Below are 21,504 nucleotides of genomic sequence, written 5' to 3' on the forward strand. Positions count from 1 at the left end.
TTTCTGCCTCATTTCAGTTGGGAATTGTGCTATATATTCGATGCAAAGCATTTGTACGCTCCTGTGAGTGTTTTCTCTGTGTCCAGTTAGTGTGAATACCGTCTATTGTTTAAATAGGACAGCGCTTTAGAATGACCCGCTGTGTGAAAGATGCCCCTGCCTCAAAGACTGTCCCGAGCGCTAGTGCCCTATTTCTAGACTTTGTAAAAAAGCCTATTAAATGACACTTTCCTGTGGAGGAGCTTTGCAGTGCAAAAGATTAAGTCTCCTCAAATATTCACCCAAGGTAATTGCAATTTTATTTTTTATTTTTACCATCTTTTTATGTTATAATTCCATTTGTAAGCATCGCTGTTTCACTGCAAAGTCCGAATCTTGGGCAGGACTATCCTCTGCCTGAGGATCTTAATCTTGCTCCTTGAATCTTAATGAAGGGTCTTGAAGTGCTAAGGCATCCTGAGAAAATGGACTTGTTAAACAGGCTCATTCGAGTTAGAGCTGGTTTGTTCTATAATGTTAAGTAACCTGACCAACTGCCTCAATGTGTATTATAGCCAGAAATACCTGAATAGTTTTCAAAAAAGGCTGTAAAGTTGTACCTTTGCAGCTTCACTCTTTCTTGGCTTGCAAAAAAGTTAAAAATAAATCTTCACACCTTTACACAGTTATAGAGTGAGGACTCACTTTTGCAGTCCAATGGATGTCTAGAGAGACGCGTCACACCTGTGACAGTGCAAAAACCAACACGGCATAGTCATAATAACGGGTGGTACAGTGAATTGTGTTGATCGTTAAGTGCCTGTTTCCAAACATATTTATCTTGTATTTAAGATTTTTGATCTATGCAGAAATGCAACAAATAATTATTTTAATGTCTTGTTTTGTCCAACCAACAGTTAAAAACCCCAAAATAATCAGTTGTAAAATATCTGACATATCAGAGCATATCTAGATGGGACCCACAATCTCTGGTTTATGAGGCCAGTGCCTATTCGATTAGGCCATGGGGCTGTTGCAGCTGCTGTGGAGCCAATGTGCACAAGACAGCATTCAATTGTAGTAACACTGACAATGTAATCCCTTTTAAATTTCTTTTTAATGGACATGGATGGCAGCCTTTGTGTGAAGTAAAGTCAGGGAATCATGAAAGAGTTCAGTCTCTGCCTGATGTTGTCCATTGTCGCCTACACCACAGACAAATTTTTCGGTCTACAAAATGTCAGAAAGTGAATCTTGTCCATTACAGCTTGACATGACATCTTTAAATGTAACTATCGCTGAAGAAAAACATCAAATGTGCAAATATTTGAGAAGCTAGAACCAGTGAATATTGGGCATTTTTGATTAAAAAGAGATTAAAATGGTTGCAGATGTATCTTCTGTACCTTGACTTATCGATTAATCAACTAATATCTTCAGCTCTAGTTTGATTTTCCTTCCCTGAAGATGGAAAACACCATGAGCTGGGAATGGTTTGCATGCAGCCTAACAGTGCCCTTCCTTTGCTGCTATCTCTCCTTGTAAATAACAAAGGTCCTGATGTGGCCCAGAAAGATTGCGTCTGTTACATAATAATCTGTAGCTCATTGTGTCCTTGTCCTTGTGTGCATTAGCGACTGTATGTATCATTTCTGTGTCTCACACCTATCTACTGTATATTATGCGGTAATTGCCAAATATTGTTTTTTTTTTTATATTTGTTTCCTAATATTCACCCAATAGAAGCCATAATGTCAGTACAGTAATTGCAACTGTCACAGTTACCACAGCTGCTTTAATACTGCTAGTTTTTCAGTTTCTCCCACCCAGAAAAAGGGGTTAGACCCTGTAGCTGCTATGTCTTCAAAAGTTGAGTTTGGTCAAAGTAAAAATTGCCCAGATGTTGAAGGCAGTCCTCATCTTTTCCTGTTGAGTCTTCATAATTTTAACATAGAGAGAGAAACAGAAAGGGTGTGACTCTATTGTCTTCTTGCCCCACCCAGACCCCAAGGACCTACTGTGCAGCCAACACGGAGGATCTAGAGACTGTTATTGAGCACATCCAGAGGACTAATGAAGCTGCTCCAATCATGGCTGCTGGAGTATCAATGGGCGGGTAATGAAGCCACTCACTACCAGCTGACTGGACATTTCAGTACTGGCGACACTGCTAACAAATCTCAGAATGTGACTTAAGCCGAACAAGACAACTTGACACATTTGTTGGCGACTCAGCGATAACTGAACTTGCAACTAAAAAAAAATTAACCCAGAAATCACCTGACATAACATAATCCCACATTAGTAAACTACACAGAACTCACAATACTAATTCAGCTGGTTGGTGATTGGTTTATGCCAAATGTTACCAGAAGGACAAGACAGGCAAAAGATGTCATGCTAGTAAGTCAAACTTTCTTTCTGTGCAGCCGACAGTTTGTGTTTAGCTTTAAATATTCAGCTCTCACAGTTGTTATAGAGGGTTTATAGAAGCGAAGATACTTATTAGTATTAGAATTAAATATTAAAGAAAAAAGAAGACTCTCCGTCCCCCTCAGTATGTCTTGGTCACAATTCATCTAACATATCCATGTCTGGATTGTTCTGCATGTTTTGTGTTCACTAGAAATAATATTACTAAATGTCAATATATTGCTATCATATTTTTTTAACAATCTATCTGTATTGGCCTCAAAAATCCAGTATCAGTCAGATTACAGTCAGTGCTTTAATATGGTCCCAGTCACTCAGTGCAGCTTGCCAAAGAAGGTGTTTTTTTTTTTACTGCACAGCACTAATCCCGTGAAGTGAAGGATTGGTCAGAAATGGAACATGTTCCAATCTCTGTTTTTCCCCATCTGTCCCTTTCTCTCGCCCTCTTTCCATATTCAGGATGATGCTGGCCAACTACCTGGGGCGGAAGGGCCGGGAAACCTGTCTGAAAGGGGTCGTAGTCTTCTCAGCAGGCTGGGATGTATTTGAGTGCACCGCTTCACTGGAAAAACCCCTGGACCGTTTCCTCTTCAACTCCTACCTCACCAGCTGCCTACAAGCCTCTGTGCACAGGTCAGCCCGGGCCAGAGCGGGATTAACTCGGCCGCTAACTCTCTGTTAGTGCTACGGGCTAAATGTTTAGGGAACTTGAATAACTGGGTTTTATGTATTTTTTTTTTATATGTTGATCAAGGGTTTGCTTTTACAGTTCGAGGCAAAAAATACTTCACTCCTGCTGTTTTCTTTTTTCTTTGTTAGGTGATTAAAACACAAAAAAAGCCTGGTAACATTTAGAAATGATAATACCCCCAATATATTTCAATCTGTGTGTTAACATGGGCCTGATATAAATGCACAGTAATGCTTTTTTAGTACTACTTTGAAGGTTGAGCTTGACTCTTGTTACACATTTGTCAGCATTTTTGAGGGACATTTTCAGCTGCAAATCATTTCACCTAACAGTAGTCAATGACAGTTTTATTTTTAATCTCCCCCGCAGACACAGACCAGTGCTTGAAAAGTGTTACGACATCGATCATGTCATGAAGGTCGGGATTATTTTCAGTGACACTCAGCCATAAATGCTAATCTAATTAAATGAAGTAGGCAACACTTAATCAATGTACTCTGTCCCTACAGGCAAGGACCATTCGAGAGTTTGACGAGAGGTTCACCTCCATAATGTTTGGCTATTCTACCAATGATGACTACTACCATGATGCCAGTCCTGTCCACAGGCTGAAGTCTGTGCAGGTGCCAATGCTGTGTCTGAACGCTGCTGATGATGTATTTTCCCCGTCTCATGGTAAGTCCCAGTAACTTTAGATTTTCTGCGCAATCTGACTTCACCACCTAAAGACAGAGTATCTGGTCCACAGAGAAGAGAACAGGATCTGAATCCCCCTTGTTTTCTTTACAGCCATTCCAGTGGAGGCTGTGAAGCAGAATCCCAACCTGGCCCTGCTCATTACCTGTCACGGTGGCCATATTGGTTTCCTCGAGGGCCTGTGGCCTCGGCAGAGCACGTACATGGACCGAGTCTTCAAGCAGTTTGCTAAGGCGGTCATCGAACAAGGCAGCCGGCTCACGGACCTCTCCTGATAAGAAAACTCAAAAGTGTTCCTAAAGTTTTACTTCCTCTTATTCATTTATTCTTTCTTCCCTTCCTTCCTTTAATCTTTCATTTTTGCCATCCATTTTTCCTTTGTGCATTCCATACTTTATTCCTTCCATTTAAGATTCCATTCTTCCTTGTTTTTTCCTACCTTCTTGTTTTCCCCTCTTTCATCCTTGTCCCTTATTCCTCCTTACTGCATTCCATCCATCATATATCCCTTCCCTCTCTACATAATCCTATTGTGCCTATTTCCTTCCTTCCATTATCTTTATTTTCTATCTTTGCCCTCCATCCTTCCGTCCCATTCTTCCTCCTGCCACAAGCAAAAAAACATTCTTTCTCATTCGAAAGCCACATCTTATTGAATGCAGCTTATTGTGTTGCATTCAATGGTCATTTATTTATTCCATACAATTAACAAGTCATTGTATGTAATCATGCTCTCAATAGCAGGCTTATTAAAAAACAAGCGTAGCTGTTCATGTCACTATTGAAAAGCTGAATCTGTGCCCATCTTGTTTAATTGCATTAGCTAGCTGCGATTACCTTGTGCAATTATTCTCTTTTGAAGTTAACACAAGTACTGTACATGAAAATCATCTTTGTTCATGAAGCGTCCTTTCGTACTCATATTAGTAGGATTTTAGCCCTCAGGGATTGTCTTTATTTACTCATATGTCATTCCTTCTTGTGTAATTTTGTTTTGTAAATCATACTTCTGTTTGTGTTTTTCTCTTTTAAAGGTAGATGTTATTTACTAGTTGACATACAGTTGTTTGTTTTCTTTAAAGTAATAGTTTGATATTATGGAAAATATGCTTATTTGCTTTCTTGTGGGGTTACATGAGAAGATTGATACCACTCATGTTCAATTAATTTTTCAGCTTCAGCCAGTAGCCGACTAGCTTAGTTTAGCATACAGACTGGAAACGGTGGGAAACAGCTACCCTGGCTCTCCATAGTTGAAAAAAACCCTGCCAGCCACTGCTCGTAAGTGGATTCTGTTATCTTTAGACAGAACCAAACTAGCTGTTTCCCCACTGCCTCCAGCCCTGATGCTAAGCTAAGCTAATTGGCATATGTCACCTACAGACATGAGAGTAGTATCAATCTTCTCATCTAACTCTTGGCAAGAAGGCAAATGGCATTTTTTCCATAAAACTACCCCTTCCCTTAACCTTCTGCATGCACTTTTAATTTCACACATTCTACCTTTACGCACACCAAATAGTTTTACAAATGTATTATAAGGAGAATAATTAATTAATGACAAGGAATGTGAAATTGCACTATTTTAGTTGATACTATCATGCCTCTTATTCCTTAATGCAAGGCACTTCATTTCATTCGATATATGACAGTATATCCCAAAGGCTGAACAGAGCAGTATATGAATTCCATGAGGTTTTCTTCTTGTGAAAATGTTGGTGGTTATTATTGGAAGTAAGTCTGAGGGTACTAGATACAGTAATGTGAATGAAGTAATGCACATAGGAAGACGGAGAGTGTACATATTGGCTGTTTGAAATGGTGGATGTTGCTTTCCAAGATGCATAGTATCACTGGTGGAACCTGGTTGTCAGTCGTTTTATTGCTTTTGTTTCGCCAACAATGATCAAGGGGCTGGCCACCGTGTATGAGTTGGCATCCATGAAACAGGCAGATCTGACTGGCAGCCGGACTTTCAGTAATGCACTGCATGAGGGATTATGACTTCCTGTTCCTGTGGAATTTTGGTGTCTGTTTGTTCTGCCAATTGTCCATTGAGTAGCATGTGTGTCATCAGCATCATCATGTCCTGAACTTTAACATCACTTCGTAATCTGTAGCACAAAGGACATGTTTGTTTGTTTTTCATAGGATGCTGCATTTCATTTTGTACACTACATATATATAAAAACATTCTGTTTGACATGTGCAGCAATACGATTTTAAATTTAAAATATGTCTATAGTATAAGTACCAGTATATGCACATTATCAACACGAGTGTAATATGCTGTATTTAATAAATGATTAAACAGAGTCTAGGTCAATTTGTGTGCTGTCTCTAGTGCTTCTGCTTGTAATGCATTTTCTCAACAGAGTACATTGGATTGCTCGACTGACCATGTACTGCAGATTAGAATGATTGACTGCAATTGCCTTTTGTCAGCAATTCTCTGTCTTTCTTTCTTCCTTTGCCTAAACAATGGGGTTTTACACCTGTGACTGAATACTGATAATACCCGGACTGCTGGGTCAGAAGCTCATCAGTCACGTGAGGTGTCAAGCTCACAGGACTTCACCATTGGTCAAAGACTTGTGCCCTGAAGTCAAGACATTTTACAGTCTTACCACTGGAGCTGGCTTACTGCCTGACCAGTGTGTCACCGGAGGCTCATGCTCCCTCTCCTCTCACATCACAGTGTTGGGTTTTGGTCCCTGGAATTGACTTACTCCACACTCACGGGCTTAGCTGTTGATAGGATAAGCATTGCTGCAGTAGTGGATGTGATCCACCAAAGGCACACTGTAATCCCCCAGCACTGCACTTACCTTCACCCCAACCCCCCAATAAGCGCACAGACAGATGAGCTTTGGTTTTAGCTAGATGATTTATGGAAGCCTGAGAGTAATTAGAGTAGACTGCCAAGAGGGATGAGTAATTTACTGCTGCTTACCATCTACGAAAATTGATATTATGTTGCAGGAATCCCTCTATTATAAATGTTGATATCTCTGCTAATGTGAGAATGTACTCTGAATCATTTTTGAGTTACAAATCAATAAACCTTGATGTTAAAGTGGATTAAAGGATATTTCACAGTGGTATGGTGCAGTGATACTTTTAATCATGTCACTGTTTGAAAGTAGTTTCATATTAACTACTGCATTGCCTGAGGGCTCAAGTGAAAGGAAAATGGAAGAGGGAGTTATCAGAAGACATTTTCTCTCTTTCCTTCAAAGGATTTTTTGAAATAGCTAAAAGAACAAATCAAACAATGAAACTGTGCCGCGTGTAAAATAACAATCGAGAGAAGTCAAAGAAAGCCAATGTTTGCATAATTGTGTAGTTGTAGTCATAAAACTGTCACTTACCCCTTTGCCCTCATTTTTAAGCACTGGGAGTTTCCAGTTTGTCATAAATGACAATTTGTGCACAACATCTTTCGGCTTGTCTCAAAAGAGCAATTATGAGGTGCAAGAATCATGTCAGCCACTTTTTGCCCTATCTCCCTTTTCCTACCTTGCTGCAGCTAGCTGAAAATAGCCTTGTGTTATATCACACAGGGGTTGTAGGTTGATGGAAAATGTGGTCTAATATTACCTTGCAAGAGCTGAAATAGTACTGTCCCTGGACCAACAATGCCCCTGTGCCCTTACAGTGAAGCCAGAGAAGATCTTACAGCAGCCTCTTCACAGCCATTTCTGCTCTTCATAGAGAGAGGGTCAGTGTGCATTTTCAAAGCATGGCTTTGGAGGTGTTGAGGGGAGACAAGTATCAGAAAAGGAGGTGACTGGAAAATGAGCAAGACCCTGGGATTTACTTTTCAGCAGAATAAAAAGATCTGGGATTGAATGGATGCAGAGGAGAGTGAGAGGATTATTAATCACAGGCTAAAGACAGAGCTGCACATGCATTTTAACAACACTGCTTAAGCTGTGTATTAATGCACTCACATCACACTTTGACATACCCAGCAGCTGCATGGGAAGCACACCAAAAAAACACAGAAATCAGCAAAGCAAATGGAAATCAGAGGGGCACTCCACCAATTTCACACACAGTTCATAGTTTACTAAACACGAGGGGTATCACTTAGTTAGTTACAGAATAACTAGAAATTAGAATGGATATGTCTGACAACTATTTATCCTATATGATGTACTGTGTTTGTGCTACTGTGACATGATTTTAGATTTCCAAATGAAAAACATATACAATGTAAACATTAAAAACAAACAAAAATGCAAATGATTTTAGAAGACAATTTATTACATTCATATATTTTCAACAACAATAGCATGGCTCTAATGTCATATGTTCACAGCCCCCAATCACAATGGTAAACATGAGGTAGATCACGCAGACACCAAGGCTACCACTGGGCACATGGTCATCAAACACATTTCAGTGAAGATTGTGAGAGCAAGTTGCATATTAAGTGTTAAATTATTAATAAGAAAGATACATTCTATGGACCATTGGAGTTTAAGTTATCACCAGTCTTACATTTGGACTGATTTTTGGGTTCATTTAATAGTGGGAAATATATTTTTCTGCTGGCAACTTGTAGTGCAAGTTCACATTCCCTACCCCCAATGACATTCAGTAGATCTAAGAATCATTCGTTTGGGTCTTCTGCAAAGCCTTCGTGGATGGTTTTGAAGAGGACACACTCCCTCGGTTTAATCGAGCTCAGCATGCAATCAAATATTACACTTCAATATGATTATCAGTCCAAAATGCTTGTCAAATAAATAAGAATCCCTCATGGACCTGATTTTCATTTTCAATAAAAATCCAACACAAGAACAGGAAGGAATACAGACATATGGTTATAAGGACACATCTAGGTAGATTCTTCTTGCCTTTGCAACATAAAATGCAGAAAGACATCATGACCAAAATATACTGGCAAAAGTTACACAAGACTAAAAAACCATCAGTAACCCTCAGTGGTTAAGGGGATGATATAATATATTAATAATGTAAACAAAGCTTTAAACAGTACAGTAGTCCGAAATCCAATTTTTTCATTTTGCTTCACTCAGAGAAACAACATTTTTTCGCCTCACAGTTAAATGGTTTCTTCATTCTCATTGGTCAAAAGAAAATTGTGACTTGAGCAGTGACTGTATGAAATGTCACTTAAGGCATATTCTTTGGACAACCCTGTGCAGAAACATATAAAAACATTCCACTTTCAAGTATATGGAATGATCTGGTCAACCGCTTTTGAATGTATAAAGCTTCCTTGATTACCCTTTGGTTTGGCAGCAAAATATGGCAGATTATGAGTTTATGTGTGGGTGGTAGTCAAGACAGTCAGTAGCAGAATATTTGGCAGTGATTTCTATATAGCATTTACTGACGTGATGTGGTTATGCTTAAAATACCCAATATTTAAGCCAGTGGATGCCTAAATACAAAACATATGTCATTTAGAGCAAACCAGTAAACAAGTCTTATTTCCATGTTGCTCCATGTGATTAGCATCACACATGAACAGATGAGTAAATCCCTGTGGCAAGTCAGATAAATCTGTTTTGGACAACAGCCCTGCTTCATAGTTCTATATTCAAGCACATTAACGTACTACATTCTTGAAAAGTTGTACTTTTCTTTAGTTGTGATTAAAGTCTTTGGATACATTTGTGTGTAAATCATCTGGAAACTAAAACCACACACAGACGGATTATCGATGCCACATAAATATTTTTAGGAGGCACAAGAGGAAAGGGGGTCACTATTTGCAGATTAAATTTACCAGCTCAAATAGTGGCTTATTATTTGAAACCCATAGCAGAGTTATGCATGATAATATAAATCCAATGCGGGCCAACCTCTAAGTTTATTTTTTTAATGTAATGAGCTGACTTCTTATAGCTTTGCCGAGTTTGAGAGGCAGAGCAAGTAAGACGTCTTTGGTGCCAACATAGGTTAATGCCAAAAATGAAGTTGGAGAAAAGCTTTACCCCTTTGAACAACCTCCTTTGGATCTCCCTTTAAAACCCTGAGATAAACACGCATGTCCAGAATAGGACATACAGTCCAAGTCCATGTACACATACAATCTTCAAATAGTCACATCATTGATCGGCGAGCGTCCATTTTTGCGAAATACAACAACAAAACAAATAAAGTTCAGTTTCAGCTGTGCTTTCTTTTCACAGCAAAGTCTTTTTCAGTAGAACACAAGCTCAAGTGGAGACAAGCCCAGCTACAAGCAAGAGTTAAAACATACACTGTCCCGCTTCGGAGCCAGGCATAGTGCACTGTGGTAGTACAGTTGTAGGGGAAGCCAAATTAGGCAGCCACGTGTCCACTTGTGGGGCACTTTGGATCTTGTGTTCTAGCATATCCCCTCTGATCTTCCATTGGAATGGCAAGATTTGTGATTGCTGGCTGGTTTTGAATCAAATCTCCTCATTCCTGATTGTGTTTCTGCAGCACAGCAGTGGACCCAGGACATTTCAGGTTCAAACATGGCGGCCAGTCAGAAAGTAGAGGGGCCGGTCCTCGCTGCAGTTGGCTGTCTGAAACTCGTCCCGCAGGCGAAATTGCCACTCATCCTCCAGCTCCAGTCGGACGATGGTCTGACGCAGCGAACTTCGGTCCTGGCTGATCACACAGAGAGTGGCACCTGTGGACACAACCATGGTTTAAAAAAAAAAGTAAAAACTGGAGTACTAGCCTCAAAAAAGCTAGTACTGCTAGTGGCCCTTAGAGGCGAGCTGGCTAAGACTTTGAAAAAAAAGAAAGACAACAAAGTGAGTGCCCTAGAGCTATCTATGCTATCTATGCATACAGTTTCTACCATTCATTGTTCTTGACTTATCGGCTTAACAAAAATGTGTTAACACACACTAAAAGCTGTAGGGGTATATACACTGGATGTTCCAATGGCAACATACAGTACTGTCACATACCACACTCAGCCCTACCACTGTAAGATATCTCAAACTAGATGATATAACAACAGAGACAACAACAACAGAAGCAGTGGCAATAACCATGACTACAGTCATGAGTCACCTTTGAGGAAGCGGAATTTCTTGAGGAGTCCGGAGACAACGAAGGAGTCACAGAGGTAAAGCAGCAGGCCACTGAACAACAGACCCTGGTGGTTCAGGTTGGTGGAGTGTGGACGAGAGTTGATGTAGCACACGGAAATCTGTGACAATAGATACGAGAATATACACTTCATTAATCCCACTCAAGCAAACTAAAGGAAAAGTTCAAATGAATTAATTAATCATTATGAAACCTTAATAATCCCTGCAGGGAGCTATTGGGGCCGTCTTTACAAGCAAATGTATAGGTTGCATTGTGTGCAACTGTCTGTCATGATTTATTTCCATTACAGGAGAATACACAAACAAATGCACATAATACAGCACAAATGCACAGTACAAATCTGCATTGTTAGCATTCACTTTTTGCACATGTGCATGGATGCAGGTCAGAATGTTCCAAGCAAAACAGATGGTGAAATCATGCAACAAGTTTAAGACTGAAAAACATTTAAAATAAACTAAGTCAGCAGAATTTCTTTGCTTTTGTAATAGTTAACACTTAAAAAGAACTGAAACAACAAAGTACACTATGTACAAATGTATGAAATTCAGCAAGTCCCAGGCACAACAAGGCTTGTCTTCTATCCCAAAAGAGGTTTTCACAATAGTTTTCTTGTTAAGTCGAAGGGGTGATGCTAATAGTCTCGTCTCCTGCTTTTAGCCGCAACCTCCTGGGAGCTCTTACCTCTGGGCTGATGTTGAGGTAGCTGTCGATGGACAGAACTGGGTTGTTTCTGTTCTGAACAGCCTTTGGAAACAGTCTGTGGCTGCAGCTTTGCAGGAACCTTTCAAGTAGGAACTGGGCCGGGGCATCCAGGAGGGTCTGCTCGCTGTCTGGGGCACAAACATACTGGGACGGACTGATTGTGGTGGGGTTTTCTATTTCCTGGATAGAGAAAAAAACTGTTTAGTGCTCAAAAGAAGACCAAATAAATTCACTAGAAACCCACTTACAAATGGGCATATGTTATATGAATATGACACCCACCATGAGTTTAGGTCTGACCAGGAAGTCTTTGTTTCCCCCAACTGGAATGTGTTTCTTCATGAGGCTGAAGTAGTTGAAGCGACACAGCAGCAGCCCACTGCTGTTCACCCTTAGATTAAAGTCCACCTCCTCACAGCTATACCTGCACATAGGAACAAAACAGCAAAGCCAGAAGATTAAGATTCCGCACAGATCCCAGAATGTGTGACCCACTGACAAAACCCTCCACTAGACTTACCGATTGAGGTCATACTGAACATTCTGCGTCAGGTCCACATTGAGCATGACAAAGTCGTGGAGGTGACACCGACTGAAGGGGTGGCTGGGAGACCTGCGAGCCAGGCTGCTGCTCCACTTGCGCGTACCGCACATTGCATACAGGGAGATCTTCGGTGTGGTTTCCATATGCTGCAGCACCATCTTCAGAGATACGTTGGTGAAGGCTGAGCCTCCATCCGATGGTTCACTGAGAGAGAGAAGGGTACAAAAACACAAGAATGTTTTGTGGGGGGTGGAAATATGAAAATTTTTCATTTAACAGTGGTCTCTAAATATTTTAATATACACATTTTTAAGCTTAGTAATGGGATAACTATAGCTAAAAGTTAAAAACTCAAACAATTATTACCTGCTGTCTGTTGACTGGTGGCAGTTCCACAGCACGCAGGAGTCGTCCATCATGACAATGAAAGGCCATACATCTTGCCTCTTGACACCTTGCTCTTCCAGTCGGTTTCTCTCCAGCTCCAGGTTATGGTATGACAGCTCTTTGATCATGAAGCGAGCAGCACCTAAACAGACAGGAGCACATGTGTCAGCATTTCATTTACACTTACTCAAAACACCTACAGTGCCCTTCAACCCAAAACGCAGTGCTGCAGGAGGGAATAAGCAGGGCATTTTGAATTTAAAAGTAAACATTACATCTGCATAATGACTGTATGCATTACAAATTTACAAGTGAACTTTTGCACTTTCCATATACAAATATTAGCAGGCAGCCACGTTGTCACTCAGGGTCATGGTAAGCCAAACTGGGTAAAAGGGTAAATGGACCCATAAACTCACTAATCTCTGACACCGTCAATGTGAGACTAATTACGTTTAGTTACACCCATTTCAGACAGGCCATACACCTGATTGGGTTAGCTACATATTACACTATTGTGCTGTAGACGCTGACCCATTTTCACACATGATGGCTCTCTCCAATTGGACAACCTTTTACCTACTGTAAACAAACGTGACTGAGTTTAGTAAATATATGACCAAGGTGGTTCACTCACTGTAATAAATCAGTCAGAGAGATAAGTTGCGAGGTGACTTAAAGGTACCACTAGTATCAATGTGGAATAATGGTTTGTGTGTAACAATGCTGCAGCAAAGGCAAGAACAAACAAGACTACAAGCTAACAAACATAGAGGATTTCAAATATTCCACAAATCGACATTGCATGTTGAAGGAAATACAGTCCATGTGACTGTTAAGTCTCGAAGATAAACATTTGCATTTTGGCAACATGAACATAACTTGTGTGTTTATGAGGAAACGCCACAGGGCATCATTAACCTGTATGTATTTTTTTTATTGATAGTGACAGCTGAAGATAGACTGCAAAGGGGGGTAGAAAGAGGGATGAAAGACAGCAAAGGGCCGCAGGTCAGATTCGAACCCTGGTGAGCTAACCGGGCGCCCCATAGCCTCTTCTAAATGATCGTAATTGCGTAAGTTTGCTGTTTGTAGTATAAGAGAGCATCCCTGGGAAAACTGGTGTATTAATGAAGGGAGGGGATGAGTAAAAAAAAATCTCTGTTGAATTAATTTAGTAAGCTTCTCACCAACTCCCGCGTTATTGAACATAGCTGGCAGGACGAGCAGAATGTGGTTGGGCCAGTACTTCCTGTAGTGGGGCATCTCAAATTGCTTAACCACCAGAATGTGCAGATGAGTGGCGCCCTCCATGGCATGGAAAATGTTGAGCAGGCCATGCTCTTGGCGTCCTGTAGTTGGGGTGAAGATTGGACTCTTTAACAGATCAGGGTCCTAGAGAGAGACATAGGGAGAAAAACAGATTAAAACAGTGTCCAAAGAATGATTTAACACGTTGATTTGTGATGCTTCAGTTTCTCACGAACGTGTACAGTAAACTAACCTTGGTGGAGACCAGAGGCAGGCGCATGCTCTCCAAGTGGCTCCCCTGCTGACTGAAGACAAAGTGCTGCTCTTTGGCTTTAGGAATGACAAACTGGAGCTGGACCTCCTCCCCCAGCATGGACGAGCAGAAGGTGAAAGCATGGAAGGTGCACTCCGACAGCTGCAACACACACATCCACACACGCACATGAATTATTAACACAGACAGATTGCCATTAAGCATGACTACACAATAAAGAGCTCTCAAACTTTCAAGTGTCAAAGTATTTTGACAGGTTAGGAGATATGCATGTGCAAAGACGGTAGCAAAGACGGTAGCAGATGAGTGCCTTAGATGTTTGATGTAAGCCTGCATAATTCACTCACCTGTGTGGCAGGGCCTGCTTCACAGTAGTGGTGACACTGTTCACAATGATGAAAGGCATTGTGGGCGGCAAACCTGCTCAGACGTATGGACTTGGTCTCTCGTTTGGCTGGTGCTTGGCTCTCTCCTTCTTGCTTAAAATCTGCAGATAGCCAAAATCAAACATGTTCACACTTCTACTTTGAGATTAAACTAAATGTAATCAAAGAGTAAATGAACATCCATGCTGTAATTACAATGGCAGATTAAGATGTTTAACTCGGAGACTGCCGTTGTTGTATGTTTGCATATTTCTGCTGACCTTTTGAGCACTTTGGCATCTTGTCAGTGTAAACAGGGCTGGCCTTCCTGAACTTAGGGTCCTGAGGGTAAGGGTCAAAGGGCAGCTTTCGAACATCCTCAATGTCAGGTAACTGGTTATATACTGGAGTTGTAACCTCTGATGTTTCTGGAGATAAAAAGAACATGAAAACATGAGAACAAAAACTGGATCACCGCCATAAAAAGGACGATATGACCTTCAGTTTCTTGTTATATCTATGGTGTGTTTAAAATAAAAAATATATAATATGTATAGGTCAGAACAGATGAGTCAGTAAATCCCAGTGATCTTCACCTTCTTCCTCCTCCTCTTCTTCATCATACACATCTACCTCCAACAGTCTGATGAGCATTCGAAACAGGATACGAAGAAACTGCAGATAGGCACCAGTCTTTCCCACCTAGCACAGGACAAAACATGTACTATAATGTTACAATGATGATACATCCAGATGCATAATTAATTGCATATAAGCATTGACCTTGATTTTATTTTCACAATTTCAAACAAAGAATTAGGAAGCAATAATATTCAGGCCTTTTACTTTACTTTACTTACAAAGTCAGTACAGCTACAGTGAAAAAGAATCAGGATGTAAAAATAAAAACTGCAAAAAATACAGTTTCTGCTGAAGTTTTGTGATTAAAATGACTTATTACAATAGCCAATCATTCCAATTCACATATATGGAAATACAGCTGATGATGCACTTAAAGGTGAACCAGCACTTCTGTCTTGGTACCTGTGGGGGTCCACTGAGCAGTAGGCGTCTTGGATGTGGCACAGGTGGAGCTTCATAATCAGCGTGATGCTGCCTGGCGATGGTCCACTGGCGGTAGTACATGCTCTGATCCGCCCCCTGCAGGTTGTGAGTGATAAGGGGCCTCAACGGGCTGCTCCAGGCCACATCCGCATGAGGCAGCAGGGAGAAGGAGCTCAGCTGACTCCCCGACTCCCCCGCCAGTAGGTTGTACGCCGCCCGTGACATGATGACTGTCCGCGGTGACACCCGGGCAGGCTTAGGGTCTCGACCGCACTGTGTGGACTGGCTGGGCCTCTGAGTGGAGGAGGAGGATGGGGAGGGGGAGGAGGAGGAGGAACTAGAGTAAAGAGAAGGTGGTGTCTTGGAGGTTTTGGAGGGGTTGGAGGAGAGCTGGCTTCCCAGGGAATCGCACTCCTGCTTGAAGCCTTGTGTTACTGTGCCTATGTCACAGTTGCCGGCACCTTCAGGGGGGCAGGTGGAGGTGGAGGGCTTCTGAAAGGCGTCGGCAACATCAGAGGAACTGACACCATTCTCTGCCAATGAGCCTGGGTGGAGAATATAAATATATATAAATAAAGCTAACTGTCCATCATTGACATCTTTTACATTTTGCAAGGTACCAAAGGTACAGTATCTCACTGAGGTCAGGGACTTACCAGAGGTTCTGGTTGCAGCGCTGCCGTTGCTCTGAGGCCTTTCCAGCTCATCCCCATCATTCAAGCTGGTGGTGGCCTTCTCTCCATCTGATTCCCGAGGGGCCATGGTCTTCGTGGTCACATAGGTGCAGGCCAGACCCACCTCCTGCTCCAGAGCTGTACGAGTCAGGTAGCTGGAGTCTATGAGACGCAGGTCACTGTATTTCAGAGACCTAGAAGGGTAGAAGTGTGAACAAGATTGTTGTTGAGAAAAGGTCATATATTTGGATTATTATTTAATGCATATTTCTGTGTTCTCTCCCAAAGACTTTTAATTTTCAAAATGCATTTTAAGCCAAAATCTATTTATTTGTTAACTGTATGCTATCAGGTTGCCCAAATTGTATTGAACATGGGGTTAAATAACTCTTTTTAATGCTTGTGCTATAAATCTAACATGGTTTACTGATGCTGACACAATAGAGATACACGACCCATGACTGACACACTGGCTGCGGGAGATAGCGTAACTGAACCTCAGTGTTGGTTGTCTTCGGAGAAGACAACCAACACTGTGTCAATGTAGAAGTGTAAAACTACACTAGGAGGATAAATAAAAGACAGAGCAACAGCACACAGGAATTATAGATGAGCTAATAGGACACGTACTATACTTGAACAATTCTGATTGATGTGATGGGTGTATTGTGACATATCAGCTTACCTGGGGAATGTTTCTCCAAGAGGGTCCTTCCCAGTAAGGATGACGATGCAGGGCAGCCCTTCCAGATCCTCATAAGTGTGCGGCACCCAGTCTTCATTCTCACAGCCTCTCCACGCCTACAGCAAAACACAATTATCATTTAATTACAAATGTAATTAAAGAAAACATTTTTCTAAAATTCTCATTCTAAGGTATTATTCTTCCATATTATTTCTTTACTGTTATACAAGTCAACAGTCATACTGTTCAAAGCAGATAAGAATGATGCCTAAAAAAATTTACTGGAAAGATTTCAGTAGAAATATTTGGTGTCTGATGGTTTAAATGAGGTTTGAGATATTTGATAAGTGAATTCCCTGATAATATTCAAACATTGATGAGTGTTTCACTCATGGATCTGATATCGTTGACATGTCTCGCTTTAAAGTAACCTCAATTATATTTAATAATTAAAATGTTTCATTGAAAACACAATAAAAATAGATGACTTGTGATTCGGGTGTCATGTTATTCTCACCTTGAGGCGGCTGGTGAAGTTTCTGTGCAGGTTGAGTTCGGTGGCGGGGCTTCCAAGCAGCACGGCGAAGCACAACTGGAGGCCCAGTTTGTCCCTCACGTCCTCTAGTCGTTCACGGGCCAGCATCGCCAGCTGTAGCGAGGGGACTCGAACTAGCAGCATGTGGCCCCGGCCTTGGGAGCCCTCTCTGCTTGGGGCATTGATCAGGTCCTCCACCATGGCCAGGGTCTCCGGGGTTATGTGGTCTCTCAGGGAGGGGGAAGAGGTCAAGGCCATCATGGCCTCAGTGTACTGCTGAATCAGCAGGTAGCTGCGGATCACCATGCTGTGTAGGTGTGGATGTCTGGCACACAAATAAATAAGATATGAGTGATTATGACGTCTCCTATCAACACAGGTGCAAATTTGACACGTTTTTCTTAATCTTAAACCTACTCACTGCCAGTAAACACCATTTCAACCAGACATAAAACACACTATAAAACTATAAGATTTGATATTTGATTATAGCAACTCGTGTGCTTATGATTTCTCACAGATGACACTATACTGACCTTTCCAGCAGAGTGTGGACCATCTTTTCAAAAGCATCATCACAGCGCAGAATGGGGCTGGCCACGCCCCACTGCAGGGAGCTGCTGTAGTCTCTCAGGCCAAAGTAGACCAGCTCATTAGGAGACTGCTCCCCCTGCTGGAAGAAAATTATACCTGAGTGAGTGTTCATAGGCAATTCTTGCACTCAGTAAGAACTGACATTCCCTCCTAAATGTCGATACTTTTAACTTTTTTCCATTTCTACTATCCAATCATAACGCTGCAGTGCCGAAAAGGAGAACAAGAACAGAATGAGCCTCACTGCATGATGCTTTATCTGTGAGTGAATGTTTTCACCTCATTATTATTTGTCCTCTAAAATGGGGCAATGTCTACTTGCAACAGTCACGTCTGCCTATGGGTTATGCACCCATCAACATAGACCTGAATATTATGCAGCCACTCACATAAAAAACAAATCAAAGAAGAGATGAATGTCTAATTAATTAAATATAATTTTGTGGATTCATTCTTGTATCTGCTTTGCTGCCCTGTTAACTCTTTAGGTTTGGGACCACTGCTCTAAATACTGTCATCCAGACGATACTTCGATATTATATAACACTGCTGTAAATTGAGCTCAGTATGTCAGCATGACCTTAACACTCCTCCTCTACTCTGAAACTCCTACAAAAATAACATGTTAAATATCTGAATTTAATTTATGCATTTAAATAATGAACAGTACATGCTTAAATATCATTAGGACTAACCTAAACCCTTTTACGGATTAAGTGTAAACACACAATGACATGAAACCAGACCAAATAGAACTCAATAGCACCATACAGTAATAGTGTGAGAGATGTATCATGAGCAGGAATAAATTAATATCATATCATATGCATATCTTGGGGCGCCCTAGTAACACAATGGTTGCATGCCACACCTTTTTCTCCTTCCCCATGTTTATCCTCTACAACTGTAAAAATTAAGGCAACATTGCCAAAAAAAGATCATGTTCCCTCTCCTGTTAGTATCAGTGCAGTTTAAGTCCACCAGGGGGAGCCGCTAAACCACAACTGTTAAAAACTGGCCTCTTCATACTGCCATTTAATAATGTAATAGCTCAGATGTCCAATTATCCCTGTATCCATGAATGCCTCCTGAAAGCAGACACACTTTAATATTGACTTGCATTCCTTTTCTTATACCTTCGGAATATTTGATGTTAAAATAATGCTCACCAGAGTTTCATTGGATGGCCAGTGAACTTCGTTATGGATGCTGATGCGGGACTGGCGGGTCTGCAGTGTGTAAGGGAAGCAGCTGACCTGTAGGACCAGGAGGTTCATGGCATCTAGGACTTCCTGGCAGTTCACCACCCGGTCAGCCAAACCCTGCAGCTCTCCGTGACACACAGAACCTGACAGAGCACTGGAGAGGGAGGAGGGCAAAGTGTTTGAAATCTGAAAACCCATGAATATTCTAGATCCCTGTACAAATCATACCATAGCTGTTAATGACATTTAAAATGGATGCAAATAACAACTCCATTAGGGACACGGTTCAGGAAGGCTTTTATATTTGCCGTGCCATCTGCCCAGTATGTTTTAGGTCATTCCCGAGAAAATATCCTCTGGAAAACAGGAAATGATCTGTTCTAATGTTTCTGGCAGTGAAACAGCAGTTTGCTTGAAACAGAGAGATCTTGGCAGCTAGCAGCAGTAGCAGACATCTCTGAACAAGGTCATAAAATGACTAAGAACTGCATCAATACAAAATCAAATCAAAAATGTATGTCAAATATCACTTAGAACCAAATATGTCTCAAATTAACAAATAATAGAGACCTCAAATTATACTGGACTACATTTGACCAGAACTCAAGGTAACAGATACTGCTGTGTTTGTTTTCTCTTGCAGGCAGCTGTTCACCTATTTCCACTTTAATCAGTGTTTAAAAAAGGACAAGGCTAGATTTGCAGCCATAACAGCTCAGATCCTAGAGTCGTCTTACCTTGTGAGGTCGACGTGTGAGTTGTCGTGAATGAGGACAAACAGGGTGTAGGGGTTCTGTTTGACTTTCCTCATGAAGGCTTCCATCTTAGTGTGAACTTCACCATCCAGGCGCACCACGTACTTGTCTGATTTCTGGTAGGCTGAGGAGGCATCTTCAATTCCCAGGTCCACAAGCACTCCTGAGTAAAACCAAGAAGAAATGACAAATTAATTCTAAAATAAATGCCTGTAGTCACAAAGTTCTGACAATTTCAAATACAAGAAGGTGGAAAAGTCATCCTTGAATCTTTATCTGTGAAGTTGCCGTTAGACACAAACCTGATTGTCGGATGCGCTGCGCTGTCTGGTGTACCAGAATGTGAGAAGGAGGGACCAAAACAAGAAAGTCCACTTTACAAAAACGCCCCAAATCAAGATTCTGGGTCCCTGAGTCGGCGATCGAGCAGACTTGAGAGAGGAGGCTCCGAGCCACGCTCAGCTGGGTTGGATAGATCTGAAAGACCTTACTTAACATCTCTGCTACAGGAAAACAGAAAATATAAGCATCAATATAATTGTCAATTCAATATGCAACTAAATAAGAATTACTTCAAGTAATACAGACATTCAAATTGTGGAGAATATTGCTACCAAATATTGATATGAATTTATTATGGGGCGCCAGTTCTGACAGGTGTGCCTTCAGGGCGCCCTAAAGCTGCAGCTTGTGACTTATAAGTAAAAATATTTAACAGGATTGTGGTTATGGTCTAGAATTAAGACCCAATTGTGCCAGTGAAATTTGGAGTACAGATAAATCACCACAGGGCTCAGCGTTATATGGATTTACAGTATATGTAGAAGATGTATTGATTGCTTTGACTGATAAAAAAAAAGCCCCTGCCAGGTGAGTCAAGCAGTTATGTTTGGACAATTAGTACGATGGAGAGCAGTCTAACCTCTGTCTGAGGGTGGTGACATGCTGGCAACCTCCTGGGAGTGGATGTAGTCAGTGACATCGCACTGAAAGGGCTGGATGACCTGACCCTTCCGTCGACGCTGGTATCGCACCAGCTGCTTGTCCAGATTATCCCCTAAAAACAATCAATAACCATAGTCACACAAAGACACAGAGCTAGGCATACAGGCTGCTATTACACAGCTGTGCACACATGTTCTCTTTGTTCTACAATACAGTCACTGTGAAACATAGACACAAAAATGCATTTATCAGAGGATTCATCCTAAACTGAGGTTAAAAAATATTGTTCATTAATTTTACATATTGATTTTGCCTCGTAATTGCTGTTTCTGCAGCACAACAAACTAAAATATCTAGAATGTCAAAAAAATGACATGTATGCATACTAAATAATTCACAGCACTTGTGATTGATGGACAATGATATCATTTTATCAGCTATACAAACAATATAAAGCATAGTTTTATGGGCACAGCACTCACCTAGTGACGTGGTTTTGAAGTGAGACGCCAAGATGCTGACTTTTCCTGTGATGAGTTCATAGCTGATTTCCTTCAGAAACTCATTGGTTGTAAGCATGCCTTCAGATAAGGCCCGTGCTTGGTACTTTCCTGCATCCAACACGTAAGTTAAAATTAGATTATTAC

At 41.2% G+C, this 21,504-nt stretch overlaps 2 protein-coding genes across 2 annotated transcripts in view; one reads left to right on the plus strand and one right to left on the minus strand.

Moving 5' to 3' along the window:
• abhd3 (abhydrolase domain containing 3, phospholipase) overlaps window positions 1-6,115 on the plus strand; it is a 13,538-nt gene extending 7,423 nt beyond the window's left edge. The window contains exons 5-9 of the mRNA XM_035670046.1: window positions 1,983-2,095; window positions 2,872-3,045; window positions 3,473-3,521; window positions 3,613-3,778; window positions 3,893-6,115. Coding sequence (XP_035525939.1) covers window positions 1,983-2,095; window positions 2,872-3,045; window positions 3,473-3,521; window positions 3,613-3,778; window positions 3,893-4,074 — 684 coding nt within the window. The 3' untranslated portion in view covers window positions 4,075-6,115. The remainder of the gene's footprint in view (window positions 1-1,982; window positions 2,096-2,871; window positions 3,046-3,472; window positions 3,522-3,612; window positions 3,779-3,892) is intronic.
• A 1,814-nt stretch (window positions 6,116-7,929) lies between these two features.
• Window positions 7,930-21,504, minus strand: part of greb1l (GREB1 like retinoic acid receptor coactivator) — a 42,159-nt gene continuing 28,584 nt past the window's right edge. Inside the window, exons 14-34 of the mRNA XM_035671435.1 lie at window positions 21,340-21,468; window positions 20,835-20,969; window positions 20,215-20,415; window positions 19,895-20,075; window positions 19,122-19,311; window positions 17,895-18,031; window positions 17,341-17,683; window positions 16,824-16,939; window positions 16,121-16,332; window positions 15,444-16,009; window positions 14,996-15,101; window positions 14,681-14,827; window positions 14,382-14,521; window positions 14,014-14,175; window positions 13,700-13,904; window positions 12,489-12,651; window positions 12,099-12,326; window positions 11,861-12,002; window positions 11,558-11,758; window positions 10,832-10,970; window positions 7,930-10,439 (exon numbers count right to left, since the gene is read on the minus strand). Coding sequence (XP_035527328.1) covers window positions 10,276-10,439; window positions 10,832-10,970; window positions 11,558-11,758; window positions 11,861-12,002; window positions 12,099-12,326; window positions 12,489-12,651; window positions 13,700-13,904; window positions 14,014-14,175; window positions 14,382-14,521; window positions 14,681-14,827; window positions 14,996-15,101; window positions 15,444-16,009; window positions 16,121-16,332; window positions 16,824-16,939; window positions 17,341-17,683; window positions 17,895-18,031; window positions 19,122-19,311; window positions 19,895-20,075; window positions 20,215-20,415; window positions 20,835-20,969; window positions 21,340-21,468 — 4,007 coding nt within the window. The 3' untranslated portion in view covers window positions 7,930-10,275. The remainder of the gene's footprint in view (window positions 10,440-10,831; window positions 10,971-11,557; window positions 11,759-11,860; window positions 12,003-12,098; window positions 12,327-12,488; window positions 12,652-13,699; window positions 13,905-14,013; window positions 14,176-14,381; window positions 14,522-14,680; window positions 14,828-14,995; window positions 15,102-15,443; window positions 16,010-16,120; window positions 16,333-16,823; window positions 16,940-17,340; window positions 17,684-17,894; window positions 18,032-19,121; window positions 19,312-19,894; window positions 20,076-20,214; window positions 20,416-20,834; window positions 20,970-21,339; window positions 21,469-21,504) is intronic.

Source organism: Morone saxatilis, unplaced genomic scaffold (assembly GCF_004916995.1).
Source record: "Morone saxatilis isolate NCDOM2014 unplaced genomic scaffold, NCSU_SB_2.0 Contig23, whole genome shotgun sequence".
NCBI classification, from domain to species: domain Eukaryota; kingdom Metazoa; phylum Chordata; class Actinopteri; family Moronidae; genus Morone; species Morone saxatilis.